The sequence below is a fragment of the Camarhynchus parvulus genome, chromosome 1A, assembly GCF_901933205.1.
Source record: "Camarhynchus parvulus chromosome 1A, STF_HiC, whole genome shotgun sequence".
NCBI classification, from domain to species: Eukaryota; Metazoa; Chordata; class Aves; order Passeriformes; family Thraupidae; genus Camarhynchus; species Camarhynchus parvulus.
In genome coordinates this window covers 37,925,157-37,951,709 of record NC_044586.1, presented here as the reverse complement: position 1 = coordinate 37,951,709, position 26,553 = coordinate 37,925,157, and the positions used below count along the sequence as shown (strand labels likewise).

The 26,553-nt window shown below is 36.7% G+C and overlaps 1 protein-coding gene across 1 annotated transcript; it reads left to right on the top strand.

Annotated features, from left to right (window-relative positions):
• Positions 1 to 26,341, top strand: XPOT (exportin for tRNA). The gene is made up of 25 exons (XM_030960003.1): positions 1 to 151; positions 3,619 to 3,752; positions 5,559 to 5,641; positions 6,710 to 6,766; positions 8,230 to 8,299; positions 9,468 to 9,686; positions 10,261 to 10,445; positions 10,793 to 10,961; positions 12,204 to 12,440; positions 12,723 to 12,761; positions 15,304 to 15,366; positions 16,333 to 16,457; positions 17,342 to 17,486; positions 17,639 to 17,758; positions 17,942 to 18,036; positions 18,772 to 18,841; positions 19,138 to 19,376; positions 19,854 to 20,139; positions 21,358 to 21,547; positions 22,758 to 22,874; positions 22,959 to 23,074; positions 23,584 to 23,631; positions 24,550 to 24,621; positions 25,172 to 25,228; positions 25,719 to 26,341. The coding sequence occupies exons 2-25, from the start codon at positions 3,693 to 3,695 to the stop codon at positions 25,743 to 25,745; spliced, it is 2,889 nt and encodes a 962-aa protein (XP_030815863.1). The 5' UTR covers positions 1 to 151; positions 3,619 to 3,692; the 3' UTR covers positions 25,746 to 26,341.
• Positions 26,342 to 26,553: the final 212 nt, after the last annotated feature.

Below are 26,553 nucleotides of genomic sequence, written 5' to 3'. Positions count from 1 at the left end.
TACTGCTTAGTCTTCTCCTCCTCCTCCTCCTCCTCCTCCCGCCGCCAGCCGAGGCGGCGCGGCCCGGCCCGGCCCGCTCCCTGTGCTCGTGGCGGCTGCGGAGCTGTGGGGGTGGGCGGGAGCCGGCGGCGATGGAGCACTGACCGGGAAGGTACCGGTGGGGGGACGCGGGCAGAACGCGACACGCGGAGCGGGTGACTCAGCCCGGGGGGGGGAAGGGGCAGTGTGGGCTGAGCTGGCGGCGCCTGCGGGCTCCCGCGAGTCCCCCGGCCGATTTCCTCAGCTCGGGGCCGCCTCCCCACCAGCCGAGAGGCTCCGGGAAAGGAGGGGAGGCACCGCCGCGTCCGCCTGGTCCAGCTGCTGGGGAACAGCCGGGGCTGCAGCCGACCGGGCCCCGTCGGTCCCGCCTTGCGGGTGCCACGAAAAATATGTGTGTTTTTTTCTGCTAATACACGCTGTAGTCTGTGGTGCGGTTCTGTTCGCGGGAGCTGCCACCTCGGTGGCTGTCCAACCGCTGTGGTTCTGGTGGGGGAAGAAAGAAATCGTAGGACGGCGGCGTGAGGGGAGGGAGGGAGGGACCTCCCTGCACTTCCATATTCCGCTGGTCGCGGCGTGGTCGGAGCGGCGATTCCCTAGTGCGGGTGCTGGGGCTTGGTCACTGCCTGCGGCTCGGGACGGCGCCGGGCAGGTTTAAGGCCAGGCCGATGGCTGTGCCGCGGGGCTGAACGCGGCGGGCGGTGACTGCCCGAGCGCACGGGCCGGCTGCGCTGCGGAGCCCTGCTGGCTCTTCCCAGCCACGGGAGACCGGGCTCTGACCGCGTCTCGGGAGGGGGCAAGGAGGCCTTGCTCCTTACTGGAATTCCTCCCGGTAAAATTGTGCCTGAAACTAAGACCTAGTATCACTTCCAGAAAGAAAAACTTTTCTAGTCCAGTTGAAAAGTTGTCGAAGTAGCAGTAGTTACGCAGTTGCTGGCTTTAACTGCCTGTTAGGTCAGTGTAAAGGGTCTAGAGCCTAAAGAGGCTTTAAATATGCCCAAGGTTTGCAGCAAGCAAAACCGCAAAAAAGACTATAAAAGATGAATTTTAATGTCTTTGTTTTATTAGAGAGAAAACTTGAGGAAATTCAAATGAGGCACGCCACTGGCTCCCCCTGTGTTACCGCATCTTGTAAATACTTAAAATGACTGCTGAACATGAAGCTTTTTATAATTGCTGATTGTTCCCGTGGTTAGCATCTGTAGTTAAAATGCTTTGAATGCTTTCATTATTGGGGTATATCTGGATGGAAGTTACACACTCTGGCCACGTCTGTAGTGTTCATTGAGTAGTCTTGCCCAATTAAAATGGGTTGAATTTTTTTGTTTTTCTGCCTCCTTTACACTATGAAAACAGTCTTTACTGTCAAATGTGTTTTTAAGTATTTAGTAGGGGAAAAGGAGTAAATTATTTTGATGTGACATACCTGCATGACTTTGCTGGTAAGGAACTGCAGCCTTCTAATTACTGTAAGATGAGTTTGCCACCTGACATGGTGTACTGCTTAACAAAAAATAATGTCAAAGTAAGTGAGACAATACTTTTTGCACTGCTGCATATTCACTATTAACATTATCTATTGTTTTTTTATAAATAAGACTTGCTTTAATGACATATTTGATGTTATAGCCAAGTGCATTTTGTGAATTATTAGTACTACTAAAATCACTGCTCAGTTTTGCTTTTGAAGTGTAACTGGCTGGTTAAGTAGATACGTGGCAGAAAAGCTACCTGCTTAAGTAAAACCATGAGGCAAGAAAAGCTATTTTATTAGTTTTCTCAAGAGGCTTATCCAAATATTTTATCTCATTAATTGTCTTTTATAGTTGGCTAGTCAAGATGAATCTGAAGAAAGGCTATATGATAGAAGTTGAAATTTTAAATACACTCATGAGGCATTTAGAAAAATCAGTAGAACAGATTGGCATTGCTGTTAGCAATAATGAGGGAAGGGAATACATTTTTGAGTCGCGTTATTTTTATTAGTAAAATTTGTCACCCAGGTATAAATCATCTGCCCAAAAGATAAAAATGTACTGATAGCAGCAGGTGAATATGCAAAAATAGTCTCTGTATATTAAATAGTTGTGTAACTCTGGATCAGACCCTATCAATAAAAAAAAATCATTATTCCTTACAGTATTTTACCTTTTTTTAGTCTGTCTCTTCTGGATGTTGATTATGGGGAAAACAGATTGGGGGCTGGGGCTGCAGAGGGAGAAGACTCAGCACAGCAGTTTAATCCCTAAACATTCTGCCCCTGAGGGGGATCACTGTGACTAAGGCAGTCTGTGAGGCTTGGTTTGCCAGGAGTCATCACTTTGTTCCAGACTTTCTGGTTTCTGTACTGCCAAAACCTGCAATTTTTTTGTATGAACCCAGTTTTACTTATTAAATTGCTTTTCATTATGCGTAGTGTATTCTGTCTTGACTTTGGCGTAGTGTAATCTGTCTTGACTTTTCTATAAAAGTCTGTTACCACGTTAAATTTTGGGCTCTCCTTTTCAGTTCTGCTTGCTGTTGCTTGTCACTGTGCCACCTTTCTTCCTGTGGGGGAGGGTGAACAGTAGAGCATGCAGGAGACACAATACTAAGAAATTAGAAGCTCTACCTATGGGTATGTAGGCAGCTTCGAACCACAGCTCCTTTGTATTTCATCTCTTCCTTGTCTCTTCCTTTCCCCTGCCTCCTACATACTTACATAACAAGGCCTGATTTCAGGCCTAATTAACTATGTTACCATGGGGGGGGAGGTGGGACAGAGAACTGAAGGATAGATGAATTTTTGTCCCCTCTTGTTATTTAGCAGCATCCTATTATTTGACAGAGAAGTTTTAATTTTTTTTTAATTTTCTGTGTTTTACTAGAGCATTGCAGAACAGCCCATAGCAGCATGCCATCTTTAGAACATTTGTCTAGCTCAATTGTTAATTTTACACTGAATTTTCTAAGTAAAAATCATTGCTAGTGAATCAGCACCCGTTGGTAGGAACAGAAAACTTTTGTTAACAATTTAGTGTGGTGTATTTTGTGCTTAATTTCTAAGACACTTGCATGTGCTTGCTTTAGAAGAAAGACCTCCTAATGACTTTGCCCCCACCACTGGAAATATTTCATAAGTGGGTTTGTGAAGCATCTTATCTATATTGCAGTTGAGTAGAGATTCTTTTTTGGGTTTTTTTGTAGTTAGATTTGTGGTGGGGAAAAAAAACAGTGACCTTTCATTTAAGGAGTAGATTTGTGCTTATGTTATATCTTGCTGAAACTTCTGCATGCTTGAAATTTGTATTTAAGCCTTTCAGCTGAATACTATACATAATGCCATCTTCCTGTTAACCAAGTTCTCTTTTCAAGAGCACTGAAATATATGGAGACTTTAAAGTTCCCTTATTCAGTACTAAATACAGTACTGTGAAAAGTTGATTAAAGGACTTAGAATTACAGTATTTGTACTGTAGCATTCATGTTTAGTTGGAGTACATTTTTTGAGGTTTGTGGGCCACCTTGTGTGATTGTTGCTGTCCTGGTTTTAATTTTACTTGTTCTGCTGAGCAAATAAAATTTCTCTTTCTGTATTTGCAGATGATCGTATTTTGCTCTCTAGAAGCAGTGGGCAAAGCAGTTAGGAACAGGAAACAACGAATATAGCAATAGACATGGATGAACAAGCCCTTTTAGGGCTCAACCCAAATGCTGATGCAGACTTCAGACAACGAGTATGTAATTAATTTCCTCTTCTCTCTAATAACTGGAGATGGTATTGCAGTGCAAAAAATCTAATGTTTTCATGGGCTGGATGGGGGTTTGTTGAGTTTGTTTTGTGAGCCAAATGTGTAGGATTTGTGGTGGCAAGTACAAAGCCAAGTCATGTTGCAAACATGTAAGCTGAGGGATATGTATTATCAATTCTGTTACATTTCAGTTTGATTTCATTTAACATGCATAGAATTTAATTTTCTGGACTCTGACTGTTTAAGTTTTTTCAGTTCTTTGTACTTGTTGCTCAACTCCTTACATAGATTCTCATAGAATGAAAATCAGCCATAAAAAACAATTTGCTTGAAATTAGCTTGTTGATTCTTAGATGTTGTTAACTATAATCTTAATAGGTTTAGTGTCTTTTTAATGAACTGTGTGGGTTTAATTGTAGTGAAGCTTGTGTAATTGTAAAGTAGGTTAAGAAAGTAATCATGATATGTGGGTAACATTTGCTGCATAAGAGATGATCCTATGAAAAGATATTATTATTTATATAGCTATTTATTGAGTAATTATCTCTGCTAACTGATTACCATGTTGATTTAACTGTCTACAAGATAACTTCTAGTAAAATCTTCCAGGAATGAGGATGTTAATACCGTGGTTTTGTGTTTGTAAAACAAATCCTGGACTGTTTAAAACAGTTACAGATTTGGTTTGATTTGCTAAGTAGCCTGTTAAATATGATGGTTCTGGGTATTTGTCCTTTTTAAAAGGATGGATATAGCTAATCTTTAGTGATCTGTCAATAAAATATCACTAAAATTGGAAGCTTTTAGATTTGACCTTTTGACTATGCAGTCTGCTGAGTTTTGAAATATTTCATAGCAGAAGGGGGACCTACCTTTTCCACAGTCATGTAAGATGTAACATAAGGGAAGTATCAAACCATTTCTAGTAAAATAATACATTAAGTATAAGAAAATCACTAGTACTACCTACAGGAAGTGATTTCTTATTTTAGGACTTAGTTCTGAATAATGACTTTGGTTAATGGAAGCCTTTATGAACTAATGCAAAAAAGCACCCCCTAAAAATATCCTACAGCCAAACCTCCCCTTTGAAATACGTGCATTCATAGAATTGAAATAATGTTGTTAATCTAATTTCTGCTTCAAAACTTGCTTTACTGTTCTATATTACAGGCCACACTGAGCCTTAAAGCAAGTAAGTCAAATGAACTGTTGTCAAAAGCTGTTTAGGAGTCCGGAGAAGTAATGTGATTGTTTAAAATTTCGTAGAGGTTTTCTCGATTTCTGTAGAAGATTCATATACTGACAGTTGTCCAGGTGGTTAGTGTTTGAAAGTTTTTTGAGCTTGGGGTGTTGAATACAAGCAAAGTGGTGCAACAAAATAATGGATTGTTTTCAGTGAAAAATCTAAATTACCGCTTCTTTAGAATGTGTGGAATGAATTGTAACTTGGATGTGAACTTCCTCCTAAATGGAAAGGCCCTGAGCAAGCTGCTCTAGTCTAACTGTCTCTGGAGGTTCCATCTAACCTCAACACTTCCGATTCTGTAACTTCCATATTCAAGTAACAAAAATCTTTGTATTGAATATGAAGTGGAAATGGGTACCTATGGTATTAGCATTTGGAAAAAAGCCTGCTCGGTGTTAAGGTGATTAGGGAGCCACTGGAATGTATCCAAATAGTGTTGGTGTTTTGAAGAAGAGCTGTTTAAATACAAGGGGAAGTGTGAACAAGATGTATTGGTATGTGCTTTGTTCTTTTTCAAGTGAAACTTACCTTGATTTTTGCAGGCACTAGCCTACTTTGAGCAGCTCAAGATATCTCAGGATGCTTGGCAAGTCTGTGCAGAAGCATTAGCTCAGAGTATATACAGGTAACGTAACTAATAATTTCTTATTGTCATTAGTAATATGTGTGGGTCTGATTTAGCTGTGCAGCATAATAGGCAAGCTAAATTGTTGAAAGTTAATATGGTCTTTGTACTATTTTTAGTATCACAGTTGATCTGTGGCTCTGTATAATGCCTTTCAAGGAAGAGCAATGTATAAATTAAACTCCATATTAATTTAGGCGCCCAAAGACTGCTGGGTTTTGAAATTCTGGGGAAAAGAAGTGCTAAGAGATGTCCCCTGTGATAGACTATAGACTTTATATGCAGTAATCTCATAAGTAGTTCCTTGCCCCAGTTCTATGGAGTAGGCCATCCCATTTTTTGAGATGCAAAGAGTGTGTAATCACCACTATTTTTGCACATAGTTGTGTATTTACGTCAAAAATACTAGGTTGTCACTGTTTTATGGAATAATTCAATTTGGAAGGAAATTGAGGGATACATATCTCCTGAATAGTAGCAGTAGTTTATAGTGAATGCTTTTTTGTAAATGATTTATCAGAACTACTGACTCCACCAGAATGTGCAGTAATTAAAACCACATAAGATTAGAAATTATAATCTTTAAAATATACATTATGATTGTTGCATGTTTTAGATAATAAGATGAAAAAGCAGTGTGGATAACAGAGCATGTGGAATGTCTATGCTTAATCTACACCTCAGTTTGTGTTTATCTTTTATTTTTTCAATTTGCACTTAGTGTAGTAGTGGGCCTCAAACATACTATTGAAGGCTGACAGATTTTTGTAAGGGCAGGATACTATAGGTATTGTAGTTTTGTTTGTTCGATACTGAAATCAAACCATAACAAACAGGTGGCTGTAGAAAAAAAGACTAGTATCAAACATAAATATTAGTTTAACAGTTGCTCATTTCTACTAGATTGACTGCTCTGCTATTTGTCATTTTTGCTTTGAAGTAACAGTAACAGCAGGTTTGGTTTTTGTCTGGTGCCAAAGGGACAATCTGATTGTAATATTTGAGGAATTTTTTTCTTCACAGAAATGTGAACCATATTGCTTCCAGTAACAGAATTTTCTTTTCTAGTGATGATCACATAAAGTTCTTCTGCTTTCAAGTTCTGGAACATCAAGTTAAGTTCAAGTGAGTAATTTTACTTGACACCATCCATATATATCCATTTAATTTTCCCTTTTTATTCTGCTTGCAAATAAAATAGTATTTGTTCCCTGGTGGTGGTTGATGAGGTGTCTGTAGTCTGGTGCAGAGAGCCTTCTTGTATTTCTTTCCCTTTTCCTTGGAGAGGTTTTGAGCAGCATGCTCTGCTCTCAGCTAGTCTAGCACATCTATGGCCCAATGCAGACCCAGTTAGCAAGGACTGCTTGAAACTGAGCTATTCCTGTCTGGAGATTCAGGCCTTACTCTGTACTCTCACTGATTTTTGCAGCTGTGCTCTGTACTGAGTCCTGGACTTCAGACAGAGCCCTATTCATTCAATAACCATGGCAGAGATGTTGAGAAAGTAGTCTTTTCACTGAGTGGTGGTTTCATAGAACCATAACTCTAGGGAAAAATACTTTTAATAATATGAATGTCATTGCACAGAACTATATTTTTTCTCACTTTGGGCTCCCTTGGTCTGGAATGGAGCATCATGGACTCTTAATATCATTGTGACTGCTTGTAAATCACTGAATGGGTCAGAAATTTAGATAGGAATAGGATGTATTTTGTGACTGATTTTTACAGTTTGATGTGAGTGCAAATGTTAAACACTTTTTTATTTCCCCAATTTTACCTCACTGTCTACTTTTCTCTGCTTATTTCATTCCTGTCACCTGCTTCCTGCAGTATGTTTTCTCCTGTTTCTTGGTGCTTATTTTCTTTAAACATTCTTGGTGGGTGTTTTTTTCTTCTCGTTAATGAATAGTTGGCTGTGACAGGAACACTGGAGTCCCATTCAGCAGTCATTCCTATTAAGGACTCTACAAGCCTATAGCTAACTCTCTTTGCAGTAGAGTAGTCTCAGCTTCACTAGCCCTAGCAGAGGTATGGCTAGTGTTTGAGGTGGGCTGGATATAATGTCACAGTTTGCCAGGACTATATGTACAACATAAAGCAGAATTACTTCCTTGGGTTTTTTGACATAAGGCTGATAGTAAATGTAGTGTAGGTCAGATCAGTGAGGGACCTCTTGTACTCAATAGTGATAGTCTTCAATGTGTAGTGGACAAGTTCAGGCATATATAGATGTCTCTTCCTTCTCCCCTTGGCCTATGCTGAAAGGTTTATTTTTATCAGGGTTGTAAGTCCTGCGCCTGATAGAGCAACCTTCCTGCAGAATTTCTTCAAGCTTCTACTCCAATATAGGAGGCAGTAATGCCTCAAATGTGATCCATTACTATGGGTAAAATGTTTTTTATTATCTTTGCCTTTGAGTCAGAATTTTAACATGCAAACAGCTTTGTAGATTGCTGTTCTAGAAACTTTTCATTTATGTTAATGTGGAGCATTACATACCATATAAAAGAGTTTTTACTTTACTGAGTGTTGGTGCTTGCCGTGAAGCACACTTGTATTTTGACCTCAATATTTTTTTGTTTCAGATACTCTGAACTTACTGAAGTCCAGCAGCAGCTAATTAGAGAAACACTCATAACATGGCTACAAGCACAGGTATGTATGTTCTTCACTGCAGTCTTACATGTTAGGCTTTTAGACTAACATAGGGCATTGAGTGTGGACTAAATGTTTAATCTGTTGTTTGAGTATAAAGATGACTTCCTGAAGATATTTGGTATCTGATTGTTAAAGGTTTGTGAGAAATTTTTAAATCAAGTATTGTAAAGAAGTCCATGCCTGAACTTAGTATTAAATATATTACTCTTGCATCAGATAATGATTGTGGTTTAATCAATTATGTGTGAAATAAGGTGCATTAAAAGTTCCCCTTTAGAGAGGTATAATACAGATTCCTGATGTTCCTGAGTGTCTGGAGGAGAAGCAGGCCTGCTAATTATTTTTCTAAGACCCTACTGAGTGAACTCCTGTCTGCTTAGAGTGCTGGCAGATGTTTATCACTCCTCAGTGATAAACCATGTTAGTACCGTGGCAGAGTTTGAAATATGCTTTCTTGTGGATTAGTTACTGTAGCCAAACTTGTAGTATCAGCCCCACCCAGGAGTTTGCAGTCAGCAGAAGTATCCACTGGTTTGCCCACACCTGCCATTATATAGCTGCCATTCCACTTCTGCACTGAAGATAAACATAGTTGCCATGTAGAAAACTTAACAGTAGGAAGTGGAGTGTAATACAACTTTAAAAACAACAGATGATGATGAAGTGGATTAAATTGCTTTCTCTTTGTGGCAAACTGTTCTGTTTAGGAGTTTCTAAAAGGAAAAGGAGAGGAAGTTAGTAGTGGTGGATTTTTTTTTTATCCCCTTAGATTTAGGAACTTCCCTTTCTATTTGTAGCACTAACATCTAACACAGGCATAAGCTAGCTACAGGAGGACTGTAACTTTCACCAAACTGACAAATGACCTTTTAGTCTTTGAGTAGTTGTGGTAGTTTTGCATGGGAGGCATTTATGGAAGACACTAAATGTCTTGGTACTGAATGAAAGGCTTAGGACTGTATCACCCACAGAAAACATTTTCCCTATTGCAGGACACTTTAGCCATTTTTTCTTCAAATTCCTTGGAAATGTTGTAAGGGTTTATTTGTTGGTCTCAGCCAGAAAGAGAGGTAGTACATTAACTACTACAGAGAGATCAACAAACCTATAAGATTCTTTTCTAATTTATTGAGAATATACAATTGAAATGTCTTGTTTCTACCAGATGCTGAATCCCCAGCCTGAGAAGACTTTTATTCGCAACAAAGCAGCACAAGTCTTTGCATTGCTTTTTGTTACTGAATATCTCACAAAATGGCCCAAGTTTTTTTTTGACATTCTGTCAGTAGTTGACCTTAATCCACGAGGTGTGGATATGTACCTCAGAATCCTGATGGCTGTCGATGCTGAGCTGGTGGACCGGGATGTTGTTCATACGTCAGAGGCAAGTTATTATTTTGCATTAACACTTGTTTTAAAATTTTAAATTCTCTTACTTTAATTAGAGCAGAAGGTTTTTAGATGTGCTTTTTTCCTGTGGCAGCTCTGCCTTAGACATATTAGGTGGTTTAAATTCAAAATATTATGTTTAGCTTTGTTGTTTAATGCTTTTTATGATTTCATACTTTTCAGCTAATTTTTTTTTTTTGCTTGAAAGCTTGCAAACAAAAATTAATCAACGAAGTTTGCCAGTGTAATGCTAGACTGACTCATTTTTAAATGTTAATGTTTTCTAGTGCATGTTTTAAGGGGTCCTAACCTAAGTCCGTTTGATGATATAGAAAACTGCTCTTCTTTTTCTGCCTTTTCTTTCAGTGTTCAGGCACTGTGGATAATGAAAGGGAAAACTTAGGCTATTTTGGCTTTATTTGTTGGAAAGGAAAGAAACATTCTCTTTGCATTTCTGATTTATCTTGCTATGACACATGATGTCTGGCATCTGGATATAATCATGCTAATAATTTGACAGGATGCTAATCTGTGACAGGACTGATTTTATCCTTTTCCTGTATTGATAGGAGGCTCGTAGGAACACCTTATTAAAAGATACTATGAGGGAACAGTGCATTCCAAGTTTGGTGGAGTCGTGGTACCAAATCTTACAAAATTATCAATATAATAACTCAGAGTTGACATGCCAGTGCCTTGAAGTAGTTGGAGCTTATGTATCCTGGATAGATTTGAGCTTGATAGCCAATGAAAGGTAAGAAGGTTTTGATGGAAAGGGTTTGCAAAAATCACCTTGTCAGTATGCTGACTGTATAGAATGAAATATGTAAAAGTCCTTCAAAGATGATTTTTAAGTCATCTTTGGAGTTTGGGGAGTTTTAGGAGAGTGATTGTTTTTGCAAGCCAAGTGGATATAATAGCCAAATTAAACATTACCCTGTTTGCTGTGTTCTCTTTAAAATGCATAAAATGTTGAGCTTTGTCAGTACAATAGAAAGAGGATTGTAAAAAGAGATCATTGTAAATATGCACACAAATAATATAAAGCTTCTATACAATGTTACTTTGTATATATAAAGCTGAACTATTTTTTCTCTGAAGGTTTATAAATATGCTGCTAGGTCACATGTCTGTGGAAGTTCTCCGGGAAGAAGCCTGTGATTGTCTGTTTGAAATTGTAAATAAGGGAATGGACCCAATTGATAAAACAAAACTGGTTGAGTCTTTGTGTCAAGTATTGCAGTCTGCTGGCCTCTTCAGTATTGATCAGGTTTGTGTGTTGATTTTTAACAATAGGAATGAGTCATAGGTTTCTGACAGTTCTTAAATAATTTGATGCACAGAAAATTATAAAACAGTCCATAAGTCAGAGGGAAGTACTTGTGCTTCTCCATCAAAACTGAAGACTTCTTACAGTTTTCTCATACTTAAATTTAAGAGATTGTTATTAATGTTCATTATTAATTTGAACACACAGGGTTTCATTCTAGAAGCAGGGTATTATGTAACTCCCCTGTTCTGTTCTTCTCCTAAAGCTTGTTGTGCTTACTGTTAATTCAGCTTCTGTGTTTCCTTGTCTTGGATCTTCCCTCCTGAATGATTGTGTAATAGGTATTGTAGGCAATATAGTTGATCTAATGTCTCACCCTAAAAAATTCTGTGCATAATTAAGTAGGGCAAAGGCTTTCTTAAGGACACATATGCTGTTTTGCACATGTGCACCATCAAACATGAGGCTTGAAATGCTTATCTGTAAGCTGGAAAAGTATACCTACTAACTAAACACACATTTTCTGGCAGTTGCCTTGTTTAAGGAACAGCTGTTCACTACCTGCCGTGGAGAAAAAGCAACCAGTCCTTATGAAGCTGTAGTTCTTAGATTGCAAGGCTTTTAACTCTTACTTTTGAAACCTTTGTCAAATTTGTATTTCTACTAATATAAATCTTGCCTCAGTTTTTCTTAGGTAGACTTGTTATTTTTTCACTTCTGTATAGTTATGGCAGAGACCAAAATGTCCTGTTGAGGTGGCTGCTTTAAGGGTATTTCTCGATTTTGATCAACTCTGCAAAGCAAGCCAGAAATATTTAATATTAACTCACTCACAGGCAGTACTGAAAGGTACTTGTTATCAGTATTTCTGAAGTGAGCTGCACCTGGTAATTCTTTGAAGTTTTTCCATAGAAAGATTTTCCTCTTATACAGCCTAGAATTTATGGTAGGCATGTGCTACTGCTTTTATTTTGAACCTTATTGCTGTAAAGAGAGAAACAAACAAATCTGAAGAGATGAAGAAAGCTACTGTTGTGTAATGGAGGACAGACATTGCTTTAACTTTTTTCTCTCTTCATTCCCAGGGGGAAAAGACCCAATTGTAGGCAATTGGTAGTTTCCAGCTAGGAGACAAGTATTGGTTTAATTCTATATACTAGATATGGGTAGTACAGTCTGTAATCTTGTATTACTTAAACATAAGCTCTGTTAGTATTTTTAATCAGATGTCTTTTCTTGCAGGAAGATGATGTGGATTTTCTGGCCAGATTTTCTAAGCTGGTCAATGGGATGGGGCAAGCATTAATAGCTAGTTGGACTAAACTGATAAAAAATGGTGATATGAAGAGTGCTCAAGACACTCTACAAGCTATTGAAGCAAAAGTGGCCCTGATGTTGCAACTTTTAATTCATGAAGATGATGACATCTCTTCTAACATCATTGGCTTTTGTTACGACTACCTTCACATCCTGAAACAAGTAAATACATCTGGCTTCAATTTAACACCAATTCTTTCATTCATTTTTGTAGGAATGTCTCATACTGATTTGCAAAATAGGTTTTTTTACTAATTAGCATTCTCTTTCTTTAATGCCTGTGGTCATGATATTTTTGTAGTGTTGTTTGGAGATCTGGAGGAGTTAAATCTTGTGTTAAGGGGAAAGCCAGATCATATGGCTGTTAAAAAAGCAAGTCTTTCTCTTAGACAGTAATGAAGGAGTAAGAATACAAAAAAATAACACTTGAATTTTATTTTCCAGCTTTCTGCACTTTCAGACCAACAAAAAGCTAATGTAGAGGTAGGTTTTTTTTACTACAGATTCTATACTTTAAGGACACATCAGATCAGAATATTTCATTTCATTGCTGAAACAAATAATATTTCATTTTTATGCCTCAATGTGTATGTGACAGTAATTAAAAGTAAGGACAGTGTGTTCCATCTTTTGCTAAGTAACTACAGTTGTTTCTTTAAATAGAAAGCCTATATTGAATTGTGTATGAAGATGAAAGCTATTCTAGAGCTGGGCTTCCCAAACAGCCCTTAAGCATATGCTTGGCAAGCTTGTCTGCAGGCTATACTGTTCAAAGAATATTCTTAAATCAAACTTGTTTCTTCAAGTTTTTATTTTTATCAAAACCTGCCCTTATTCCAAAGGATTGGAAGAAGTCTAGGAAGGATTGTCATAAATATAACTCTTAATAATATAAGTTAAACTTAAGAAAGAAGCAACAATTGAGAGATAACAATTGTAATTATGAGCAGTTATATGTTAAACATTACATCAAATATACATTAGCTCAAGTCAATAATCTTAAATTTATATATAAAACATGAAGTTCATGTCCAGTTTTGGAAGTAGTAAACTTATATGGATTTTTCAGTCCTGTCTGCGCCAGTGTAGATGTACTGATTTGGATGTTGAACTGGTTAGATTGGTGTAGTTATTTCGTAAGTTCATACAGCTAACAGGTTTGATTCCTTTTCCTTTACAAAGAAAACTGAATTCTGTACCTGTTCTAACATGACAAGTTGAATTTGGATAACTGTGGTGTAGAGTATCTTGATTTCCTTTTGTCTAATGTCTGTTTAATTTGGATTAGGTAACACAAAAATAGAACTTTGATAATAACACAATCTTTTTATTTTTGTGACTGCTATTTGTTGTTACGGCTAGATCAAATAATGTTACTATTGCAGTATACTTAAGATACTAAAAGCTGGAATATGTTACTACCCTGAAATATGTTGGTTTAAGTTGCTTTCATACTGGAGATTTTCTCGTTGCAAATATTTCTTAATTTTACTGAGCACTTCTTGAGGATTTGTGTTAAATGGAGAAACAATCATAACAAATTTTTTTCTTTGATCCACCTCATAATAAGAAAGTAATAGGAAATAGTCTAAATCTTATTGTTGTTTGCCTTAAGCTTTAAATTTTGTGCTTAGCAGCAATCCTTTAAAGTTTTCCATTTTAAAGTATACACTTTCAACTTGTTCATTATTTGAACAGGAAAAAAAGGAGGCTTGTTTCTTGTGTCTCTGAAGTTCCAAAGTTTTTTCTCATCAGCAGGATCATATTTTTAGTTCTTAGAATGACAGGTCTTTCTAAACATTTTTGGCTACAAGTGTATTGTATTAATGTTTTGCAGTTATTTTAATTCTTAAATATCACTTCTTACAGAGAAGCAGACACTTCTCACACGTCATGGTGACACTTGGTGTCAAGGTATCTATTTCTGCAAGACAAGCAAGAATTTCACCTCACTAACTTATGTTTAATCCATTGGTCCATTTTGGTGTTGATGAATTTCAGGTTTTGCAGTTAAAATGAAAAATAGTAATCATGGTTTATTTGTCAAAAGGTTTTTTGTTTCATTTTGTTTCATTCAGACTTGAGTAGATCTAAGGTCAAGCCTTTATAGCTGCTTTAGGATGTACCAACTGTCCCTACTAAGGTTATATTGCACTTCATTGCTCTAGTTGGTCTGACAGCTTGCTGCTGGAAGTTATGGATAAAGTGTAGAGAGATCTTCCCATTGAGTGACAAGGTGCAGAAGGGGCCCCCTTGCTTTCTAAACTCCTCTAGAGAGAAGTCTAGGTGCAGCTGGATCCAGTCTATCTCCCAGACTTAGTCAATGGTTTATGTATAAAGGATTGTGTAGGTGAAGCTTTTTGCAGCTTTGTTCTGCAGGATTAAGGATGGCAAACCAAATCTATAAATGATTGATTTTATTGATGTTGATGATAATGATTAGACTAAAAGACTCAAATCAGAAGTATTTACCACATGCAATGGATAGTAGTTACAGGTGCTACAATATAGTGCACTGTTTCTTGAAGCAATGTTGAAACAGCTGTATTAAAGATGGCAAAACAATTATTGAATAGAGATGGATGTTAACACACACCAATTACTATGAACTATTAGAGAAGTTGATGTTATAGCTAAGCTGACTTGTCCCTTTAAAATAGTATATTGGGCAGCCTGTTTAGTTTCCTCTGCCTAGTTCAGTCATCTTGATTGTTTTCCATGTGAACTGAACAGCACAAATTACAAGCAGGAAGTAAAGCTTGATAATACTGTCAGAGACTGAGAGCTCCAAAAGGTCTATGCTGTCTGTCTGGAATAGCATTTGTGTATTGTTTGGATATAATCCATCTGTTTTGATTTGGACTGTTAACTTCTGCTAAACCTCTGGAAAGAATAGTTTAAAAGGGATTGAAAATATTTGTAAACACATAACACTAGCTTCAGTGTTTTCTGTACTGTAGTATTTTTCACGATTGTTTCTTATAACCTGTCTGCTTCTATGCTTATTGTTCTGTTTTTGTTCTAGGCAATCATGTTGGCTGTTATGAAGAAGTTGACATATGATGAAGAATATAATTTTGAAAATGAGGTATTGTGTTGTAGTAATAAACAGACATATGCAACTCAATTATATGTAGTAAAACTTGCTCACACTTAAAATACGTATTTTTCACAGACTAAAGATTTAAGGGTGGGAAGCAAGGGTCCATAGGCTGAGGTTTTTTCCTATATAGAAAGCTTCTAGACATGTCTGCATAGGACAAAACAACATAGTAAAGGTAATATCCAAGCCAAACGAATTTACAATATTTGTGGCTGTGTTTGTACAGAGCTATTCCAAGCCAAATACAGCTGTGCTGATAACTAAACATAGCTGTTGAGGTTCAGTGCAAATTTGCATATTTCTGCATGTCACTTCTGTCTTGCAAAAATACATGAGAAATACTGTGTCATGAAACTCTCAAAAGAAGTGGTGCTTGAGCTACTGGAGATGGTCAAACCTCTGCAAAAATGAGCTAAGGGTGGGGTAAGGTCTTTGATTTCATTTTCCTTCCATGCTTAACATCTCTGTCAGCCAACAGTAATGATTGAGTATGTGGGACAGACTTTGTCCCAGGCTGTTGAGAGAGCAATGATCTTAAAAGGGTTAACTTAAGCTGTATCCAGTTCATCATAAATGTTGTCAGTCCAATTTAAAAACTAAGCTAGATGTTAAGTATGTCTTTGAGGAGTGAGTCAATTTTTAAGAATTAGGTTAATAAGGCTTTGCCAAGAGCACTTTCTTTCTTGTACTTTTGGCTGGTTTTCATTTTGGAAAGACTTTTTAGTATGTTTCTGGACAGAATGCAGTGGATCTCAACATATTATATCCAGCCATAAAAGGAGCCTGCTGTTATGCTGCAAGAGCACTGGATGAGCATTATTGAATTCTCTGAGTGTGCTATACTGGTTTTGTATGTACGTGTTTTTGCTTTAGATGTATTTGTCTAAAATACTTGTGGATGAATTTTAACATGAAAATAAGGATTTCACTGATGTGAATTTTTGTTGGTAGGGTGAAGATGAAGCAATGTTCGTGGAGTACAGAAAACAGTTGAAACTGTTGCTGGACAGACTTGCTCAGGTTTCACCAGAATTACTGTTGGCATCTGTCCGCAGAGTTTTTAACACTACACTTCAGTAAGTTGGGGTTTATAACTTGATTTGTGTGAAGCCTTTTTGGGGTTTGGTTTTTATTTTCCTTTTGTAAACCATCAGTCTGTAGTGAAATGTGTGATGCAGCAAGGTGAAGTCAGTTGACAGAATGAGCTCATTACAACTTAATGATAAATATGGCTTCGTATCATCTGTTACTCAGCCCCTTAGAAAGAAAAAGCTTTCTTTTTGTAACCTTAAATGGCAGCTTTTCTTTCCTAGAGATGTTTCTTGATCTTTGTCACTTACCTACGCAGCACCAGCTGTTTGGAGAGGTGTTCACTTTGCCACATCTCACAGGAGTGTCCTTGAGATGTAAATATTATGTATTACTTTTATCAGAAAAACAAGGTTGGATGGGGGGAAAAAATCTAAGTGAAGTATTTTTGTAAAAAAAAAAAGTAGATCTAATCCTGGAAGCTGCACACAAGTAAAGAAATATTACTAGTTCCCTGGCTAGGAGGACAGTTTTGTGTATACAAATAGAAATCCAGTATTGTTTGTGGCTACCTTGTACCTTAACTGAGTCTCTTCCCATGTGAAACTGAATGGCTTGTCCTCGTGTTGTAGTAGGTGTGTTTGTATCTAAATAAGCACAATAGAAATCTGTAGCTTTCAAGCTGAAACTGGCAAAAGAGAGTTGGTGGTGATCTGATGAAAAGGGGATATTTTAGAGGATATAGTCTCTCAAACATCTTGAATAACTGCCTGAGCCTTCCAGTGTTTTCCTTAGTTTAAATCTGTTTTGATGCTGTGCATGTGAAGAAGGCTCAAAAGAAAATATTAACATGGTATGAAACAAAACTGGTTGAGTGTGATTATTTCATAAGGTACTAAAGACTAACATGGTCTTCCTATTCTTTCTCTAGGAACTGGCAGACTACACGATTTATGGAAGTAGAAGTGGCAATAAGGCTGCTGTATATGTTGGCTGAGGCTCTTCCTGTATCTCATGGTGCTCATTTCTCTGGTGATGTTACTAAAGCTACAGCTTTACAAGACATGATGAGAACGGTAAGCATGTCTTGAGAGCTGTTTAAAAGTGCAGCTAAAAACTGGAATGTTTCAGTTCAAATGGCTCGGTGTAGTGACCAGCATGTCACTTATGTTGCAGTTAGTATTTTAGCTGTATATAAAACCTAACTTGCTAATGCTTTTATTTGTAGCTGGTGACTTCTGGTGTTAGTGCCTATCAACACACATCAGTGACCCTGGAATTTTTTGAAACAGTGGTTAGATATGAAAAATTCTTTGCTGTTGAACCTCAGCACATTCCAACTGTACTAGTAAGTTTAATTTCATTTACATTTTTAACTAGATGGAACTCGTTAAGTTCTTTAGACTTAAGAAATTTTCCTGTTCTCTGAAGGTTCCTAAGGAAGCTGGGTTTCTTAACTTGGTTGGATGATTAGATTTTCCCCCCTGCTTTATTTAGACACTCTAAGACTGAGATGCTTTATTGATTGCAGATGGCATTTTTAGATCACCGTGGTCTTCGTCATACAAGTCCCAAAGTACGGAGTCGAACAGCTTACCTCTTTTCCAGATTTGTCAAGTCTCTGAAGTGAGTAAATAAATGTATCCAAACAGCACTGAATTTACTACATACAATACTTCTGTACATCCCAGTTGTCATTGGAACAGCCTGGATTTCAGATGGACTGCAATGAAGTAAAATACCAAAGCAGCTTTGTTCCACTGTGTAGCAGTGGAAATATTTGTCACAGAACAAAGAAGTGGAATACATATGCCTGGTTTATTTTGATCAGACATTAAAGCTGATCAAAAATATAAATGCCTTTTCTACTTTTTCTCAGTAAGCAGAGCTGAGTGTGAGTGGATCTAGATACTTTCAAGAGTAACTATTCCCTCTCCCTAACTAAATTTTGAATTCTTTTGGAATTTATACTGATGAAGTTTACTCAGTGTATGTCCTTTGAACAGTCTTGTCTTTTTAGTCTTATTTCACAGGCATGCATTTCATTTAGAGGCAGAAAAAGCTCAGAGATGGCTCAGATTTCAGTGCTTTTACGCTTTTATTTTTTCAATGGTTCAAAGTATTTCACTTAAATGATTCATATTTTTTAAAAATGAGGGAAAGAAAGAAATGGTTATTTCCCACTATGCCATGTATTTATTTGGCCTACCACTAGCATCATACCCATAAGCCAGATTTTTCTGCAGCAGTGCTTTGATATTTGAAGTTAACATCTAACTTCACAGCTTACATAAAGTATCTTGAAACCTGTAAAAATGAATGTGCTTCTAAGTAGTGTTATGTACTTGTGTTTTACTTCAGTAAGCAAATGAATCCCTTCATTGAAGATGTTCTGAACAGAATACAAGACCTGATGGAACTTTCTCCTCCTGTGAGTATTTGCAGTGGGTTTTTTTAATGAGTGAGGCTTGCACTTATCAACGTGCCTGAGTACTTGCTGAATTGTAAGCTTAGCATGCAGACATTTAAGCAGAAATAATTATCCTGCTTTTTTATGTAAGATCACTTGCACACCTTACTTTTGTACCTAATTGTAATCGCCTTGCTTGTGTGGGTTTCTGGAAGTATAGGGTAGCAATGGGTGTATATATAGAAGGCTATAAACTTTGAGAAGGCAGCCTTGATAGAGGACACTTAGTGAATTATGCCTGTTATCTTTCATTGTAGGAAAATGGCTACCAGGCGCTGTTAAGCAGTGATGATCAACTTTTCATTTATGAAACAGCTGGAGTGTTAATAGTTAACAGTGAATACTCTGCAGAAAGAAAACAGGTTCTGATGAGGAATTTGTTGGCTCCGCTGATGGAGAAGTTCAAAGTATTGTTAGAAAAACTGATGATGGCACAAGATGAGGACAGACAGATGGCCCTGGCTGACTGCCTCAATCATGCTGTTGGGTTTGCTAGGTAGGTACAGCAGTGACATTGTATGTTTCTGGTTTGAGTAAAAAGGAAATACAGAGGCTTTACTGGGAGAAGGGACTGAGATTTCTATTTATTGACCTAGAAACTCATCAGTGGTTGTGGAATTTCTTGTGATAGCTGAGAAAATAAGTAAAGTTCCCTTAGAAGAGTCTGCTTGAGATGTATATACAGAGAATATTGAGCAAGTTCATAATGAATCAGCATCTATTTCTTTGCTCAAAGAATTGTATGGAGGTAATCTAATCATATGTTGTTGGTAAATTGTTAGAATTTAATTCTCAGAAACTGCCAAAGTGATGCTCCTTCATATGAAAATATTCTGTTCATTACTTCCACTGGTTCATGAAATGGAGTATTGTAGTTTAGTGCCTGGGTTGGAAAGCATTTGTTCTCAGTGTTACTGCTTCTTCATTTTACTGGAATGGGAGCTTATGTAAAACTTGATGTGTGCTTTTACAGCCGGACCAGCAAGGCTTTCAGCAATAAGCAAACTGTAAAGCAGTGTGGATGCTCAGAGGTTTATCTGGACTGCTTACAGACGTTTCTGCCAGCTCTCAGTTGTCCATTACAAAAGGAAGTTCTGAGAAGTGGTGTCCGCACTTTCCTTCACCGCATGATTATTTGCCTAGAGGAGGAAGTTCTTCCCTTCATTCCTTCTGCCTCTGAACACATGCTTAAAGATTGTGAAGCAAAAGATCTTCAAGAATTCATTCCTCTTATAAACCAAATAACAGCTAAGTTTAAGGTATGATAGTGCATAAGCTTTTCAGGGTCAAAGTGTTGCTGAGAGATCTTTGTTTCTAGTTCCAGAAAAACAGTTACATGTCAGAACCCTCCCTAAAAATTAGTAAGTGTATTTTGAAGGCTGCTATTGGGAAACATTGTTTTTGATTACAGTCATATGTTGCTGGACTCACAGTGATTAAATGACTGATTTTTTTTCTTTGATTCATTTTAAATGTTTATATTGTGTTAATTTTTTTGGATTTGATATTTTAAAATACTACTTGCATCAAAAATTTTTCTTATTGACACAATTAGCTTCATGCTCTCTGCTGAAGTTTTAAGCTAATGTTGCAAATTAACTTACAAATACACAAGCTTTGAAGTGAATTCTCATCTTTTATAATGAGATTTCCAGAAGATAGAGATACAGAAATACCAAATATGTGTATAAGGAGGAATACAGACTTATATCTGGGATAACAGATAATTAAAAATAGTCTGTGAAAGATGAGGAAGTTAAAAGAAAAAAGTCACAGGAGCAAGGTGGGACAAATACGTGTTCAGGTGTAACGTTTTAAGTTTGTATGATACAGTACTATTCTTATTGTAACATGGTAAAATAAAGATCCTAGCTTCTACAGTCTCACTTTGAATACTTTAAAGGCATAGTAAAGAAAAGATAAAAGATAAAATCTTGCTTAAGCATTAACAAATTAACATATGAGTTGCTTCTTTGTGGAATTCTGATGTGACTGAATAGCACATGCCTTCAGTTTTTCAATTCATAATTAATTTAGTGCCCTTACACTTATTTTGCACTAAAAGTGTTGTGACAAGTTTATTCTGTAATGTCAGTAGGAAAAATTTAGTAACCCTTAAAGAAAAGTTCTATAAAAGCTGGCCTGTTGCCAGTTTTAACATCTTAGAGATGGTATTTCAGGATATTTGAAATTGTCCGTCTGAACAGAAGAATGAAAAATCCTGAAAAACCTTTTCCTACACAAAATGAGGTTAGACAGAACTAGTTATTTTTGTGCAAAAGGCTTAAAATGGATGGTGTGTAAGTCAAGGTGCAGTAATGTTCATGGTGACCCTGATGCAACTTGCTGTGTTGTAAGTAATTATATGAAATTACTAACATTAAAAGTGGATCCAAGCTGAGAACAAGACTTTAAGTTTTAACTTCTTAATGTTCAATTTCTCTTTTTGAGCTGACACCCTCTTCTGATCTTCACAGACACAGGTTTCACCTTTTCTGCAACAGATGTTTATGCCACTACTTCATGCTATTTTTGAGGTGTTGCTCCTTCCAGCAGAAGAAAATGACCAGTCTGCTGCTTTAGAAAAACAAATGTTACGGAGGAGTTACTTTGCTTTTCTGCAGACAGTAACTGGCAGTGGAATGAGTGAAGTCATAGCTAATCAAGGTAAGGAATCCAGTTTCTCAAAGGACAGTACTATGGTTATTCTCACCTACGTTTTATTTAAGAAAATTATTAGCCCAGTTTCTGGCAAGTACTATTAACTATCTTACAATAGAATGGATTACTGGAAGTACTGTGTTCAGCTTGCCTGATTCAAATTACCTGTTCTACAGGAATTTGGGGTTGTGAAATCAAGCTATAATAGGCATATTCTTCCTATTGTACTTTTCAGCTTAATGTGATCACTGTGCCTGTTAAGACAAGAACAGTGTATCCAGTCTTCCTGTATCATTGGACTTGTCTGGTGAATTGGAGATCGTACACTACATACCAATATATAGCAGTGTTCAGACTGCTGGGCAAGACCACTCACAGCTGCCACTATTCATTCTGTCTATTTTTGGAAGGACACATCAGTAAATCCTGTAAACTTTTATTACTGTTGCGTGATCTTCTTACCTGTGGTAGAAGGCATCATGTGGTTTAGTATATATGTAGTTACCAGGTTTTCCCCACATTTACTGGCCAGATGCAAATTAGTTATTTTTCATGATGGGAGTTTGCAGTCAAACATCTAGTTGCTTGATACTTTAAGTGATTATTTCTATTTAAATTCCATCAAAATGGATAGGGACTTCAGAAAGTTTAAAGTGACTTATCCAGTATTCCTTATCAGAATACCTTTCCCCTGTCCTAAAATGGTGGTAATACTGCTGGGACAGGAAAAAGTAGGGAGAGCTTTCTTGAAAGAGGCACTTGGTAGTTGCAATGGGCCAAGAAATTTTTAAAGAGATCAAACAAATAAGCACAGATGCAGCACAGAAATTTTAAATGCTTGAAAAATATCATGTTATATGCTGCAAGATAAGCTAACTTACTTCAGTGTTGCTGAGTTTTAATTAACACTTCCAAGTTAGGTAGAGAAGACAAAATTTTTAATTGTAAACGGGTCAAACTGCAGCCCTCACCTTAGTGTGTGTTAAAGGCCAGAAGAGCAATTTAAATCTCCAAACTTAAAAAAAAATTAACCTAAATAAGAGTTGTCTTGCATCGTAGGGGAAACTTCCCAAAAATATTTGAGATTTGTGCAAAAAAGAGCTATTTTGAAGTTGAAGCATATCTTCCAGGTCAGTATGTATACAAAATAGTGTATGAGTACCAAAACATTTTGTGCTACAGTTTGAAGTGACAAGTTCATTTTCATGTGTTTAAGGTGCAGAGAATGTGGAACGTGTGTTGTTCACTGTCATTCAAGGAGCGGTGGATTACCCAGATCCTATTGCACAGAAGACTTGTTTTATTATTCTTTCTAAGCTGGTGGAGCTCTGGGGTAAGAATGTCTTTCCAGAATTCCTTTCCATCTGCTACTACCCATGAAGAAGTAACAGACCTGGAAATATTTTTTTCTTTTTAGGAGGTAAAGATGGACCAGTAGGTTTTGCAGACTTTGTCTACAAGCACATTGTTCCTGCATGTTTCTTAGCACCTTTGAAGCAAACGTTTGACTTAGCAGATGCCCAGACAGTACTGGTGTGTATTATGGATGTTTTTTTTGCATTCATTCCTGTGAGGCAGACTGAAGCTAACAAACCTACAATAGCCATGGGGTATTAAAGATTGTCATCTCAGAAATAAAATTCCTTAGATTTTGCTGGATTTTTTTACATTTAGGTATCTGTATGATTAATTATTGAATATTGTGATGGTGTATCCTGTAGTTTACCTAGGCTCAAAATCAATTGGTGATCTAAGTATTTAACATTGACCTGCATTACCTATTAACTAATGTTCAGTGAAAGCAAATACACAGAGTGGGCTGTTCTCTAGTTCATTTTGGATTCAGCTGTGCAGAAGCTTTTCTGATTTTCTGATGAGTGGAACAAAACCTGGAAGGTCAAGACTTGGCATTGTGTGAGGGGAAAATGAAGGGATAATGGCATGAACTAGCCCTTGTTTTGGGTCTCATTAGGTTCTTCAGCTTTGAATAGTGAACCAGTAGTCCAACGCAACAGTCTAATGCTCGCTGTATTACATTTCAGGCTTTATCAGAATGTGCAGTGACATTAAAAACAATTCATCTCAAAAGGGTAAGCTTCATCATACTTCATAAGGAATAACTGCCACAGGTTTCTTTCTAGTGGTTTTACGAATTTCCAAAAGTTAGATACTTACTAGGATGAATTCTTACTGTACTGTTATATAAAATAACAGGGTGATCATAATGCTGTGCATGGATACAGGATCCAGTAGTTGTACCCCTTGATAAATTAATGCAAAATACTGACTCTTAATTAAGGAGGAAAATCTACTCACTTTGTTGCTGTTCTAGTTCCAGGGTAACTTATGTGAATTAGTAAAGTTGATTCACTTTCCCTTGGTAGATCTGTTGGATTATGTTTCTATTCTGCCAGTTTGTGCAGTAATTTCTCCTGTACTGAAACTTATCTGATAAATATGGGTAAAGAAAACAAAAGCTGAAGTGTTAATCAAAATGTTTGTTTCACTCAAAGGTTTGGACATTCCATTTTATTATTGCTTAGTTCACTGCAGATTACATGGTCAATGTTACAAGAGAAGTACTGTGCCATCTTCTTTTGGCTACTGTATTTTGCAATGGGAGTAGTATGGTAAAGCAGTAGGCAGATGCTAATACCCAATTATTTTATTTCTTCCAAATGTCAGATAGATAATTATGGAGGCAACTCTAATTTCACTGTCTCTTACAGTTGACATGTCACGAACTGTTTGGCTCTATTGTAATTCTTACTTCAGTGCAATTTTTAGTGCATTTTTCTTCTGTGTAACAAAAGATATGAAATTGCAGTAGAACTTTGAATGCCAAGATTGAGAAATTTTTATTTGGTAGCAGCTGAGAATTAATTAAACATTTGAAAAGCATTCATTTTCTGTGAAATGGTGATGTAGAGCACCATACAGTATAGGGCTATGATTTTTCCATCTGTAAAAAAAAATGCATGAAGAAAATGTGTACTGCTTTTCTTTAGGGTCCTGAGTGCATTCAGTATCTTCAGCAAGAGTATTTGCCTTCTTTGCAAGTATCTCCTGAGATAATCCAGGTAGGAGTTCCTAAAAGAACATTTGGAAAACTCTTTAACAATCGTAAACGTTAAATGGGGAGAAATGGATATTTACAAAATTAACCTCCTTTCACCTCACAGTAAAATTTACTCAGTTATTGCATATGAGAATAGGATTAATTTATCACAAGGAGTAAAGATACTGCAAGGGTATCTTGCAAAAAAAAAAAAAAATTCCAGTGCATGTAACTGTCTAAACAATCTTTCTACTTTAATTCAAATTTTAACTTGTAGATATCCTTGTAGATAGTCCTATTTCTGTCTCCTCAGAAAAAAAGTGAACGAGATATCCTGTATTGGGAAAAAAAAAAACCACCAAACAAATACTTTTTCACCCTAGAATGCATTTGGACTATCATAGCCTTGTACAAATTTTTATCCATAACATGCTTTTCTTCAGTTGTACATTAGGGAAAATACAAATGAATACCAATGGCTTTACATATAAATGTATCTCAGGTTGCTTTGTTGCTTCACTTAGTTACTTCTTAGTTATTGCTTTTAGTTATTTCTTTATTTTTTCTTACAGGAATTCTGTCAAGCACTTCAGCAGCCTGATGCTAAAGTTTTTAAAAATTACTTAAAGGTATAAAGATTTTTTCTTTCAATAGCTTTTAGTTCCATTTGAACTTTACCATACCATTCAGTCATAGTAGTGACTTGAAGTAAAACCAAAATACTGAATTATTTAGTAGTTTTCAGTAGATTCCTATTGGGAATCTCAAAGGAGCAAAGCAGTTACTTGGAAAGACAGAACAAACAAAAACAAACCTGCATCTATAAAGTTGTCACTCATTCTTAGCACCTTGCCATCTCAGTAGTTTGATATTCTTGTGGCTTTTGTTTAATAGCTGAAAAAGCAATAATGTGATGCTATAATTGTAGAGAGTGTTAGAACAGATTATTTTTGAGGGTGTGGGCATAAACAAATAGCACAAGTCAAACCCTTAAACTTAGTGTGTTAACCAGTATGTTAAACACAAAAATCAGCTCTGTCAAACAAATTCTCTTATGCCTCAAGCATCCCATGTCTTACATTTCCTTTGTTTTAATTTTTTAAAAATAATTTTTTGCAGGTTTTTTTCCAGCGAGCCAAGCCCTAAGGAAAGTACTGGAATCTCATGTACCTGTTTCCATAATGCAGAACTCTGGTTGTTAATTTATAAAAATGCTAACTCTTGTGCCATTCAAACTGGTCTTGTTTTAAGAAATGTTGCTTTGTGCTCACATCAGTACGTACTTTAACCTTCTGCAAAAAAGAAATGCAAATTCCCCACCTGTGTCTCAGACACGAAGGTATGTGACAACATGAAAAATTATCTGTATACACAAACTTCTATTATGTATAGGATGAGTTAAGCTTACACAGTAACACATACAGCAAGGAAATTACACTTGTTTTTTAAATTAAATGAATTAAATGTAAAAATACCTTCAGAACATAGCAATGGTTATTAAAATGTGTACATTTTTGATACGGAGTAAAATGTTTTAATAAGACATAAAATTCATTTGTTCATGTATGGTGACATGAAAATAAAACAATCAAAGTCCTTCTTGTAGATAGTCATTTTATTGACGTTGTCTTAATGATAAAATATATATATACCTCCTATAAAGCAGATTGGTGTAATAAATGATTTCACTTAAAAGTAGTATCTGGTTCTATCTTTTTTTTATAAAAACAATAAAATTTGATGCAGTGAAATGTCTAAGTCTCTCTGAATCATTTTAGCTGAATCTTTAGAAGCTACAGCATTCTTGAATCTTCTGGCTGTTACATCTGAGTGGAACCTGGCAATTTTTCTGGTGCTTAAGTAATAAATTATATTGCTCCCTTGCATGTGGAAGATGCTGACAGAAAGAATTGCATTCACTGCAATATTTCAGTAGCATCAATGGTCTATACAG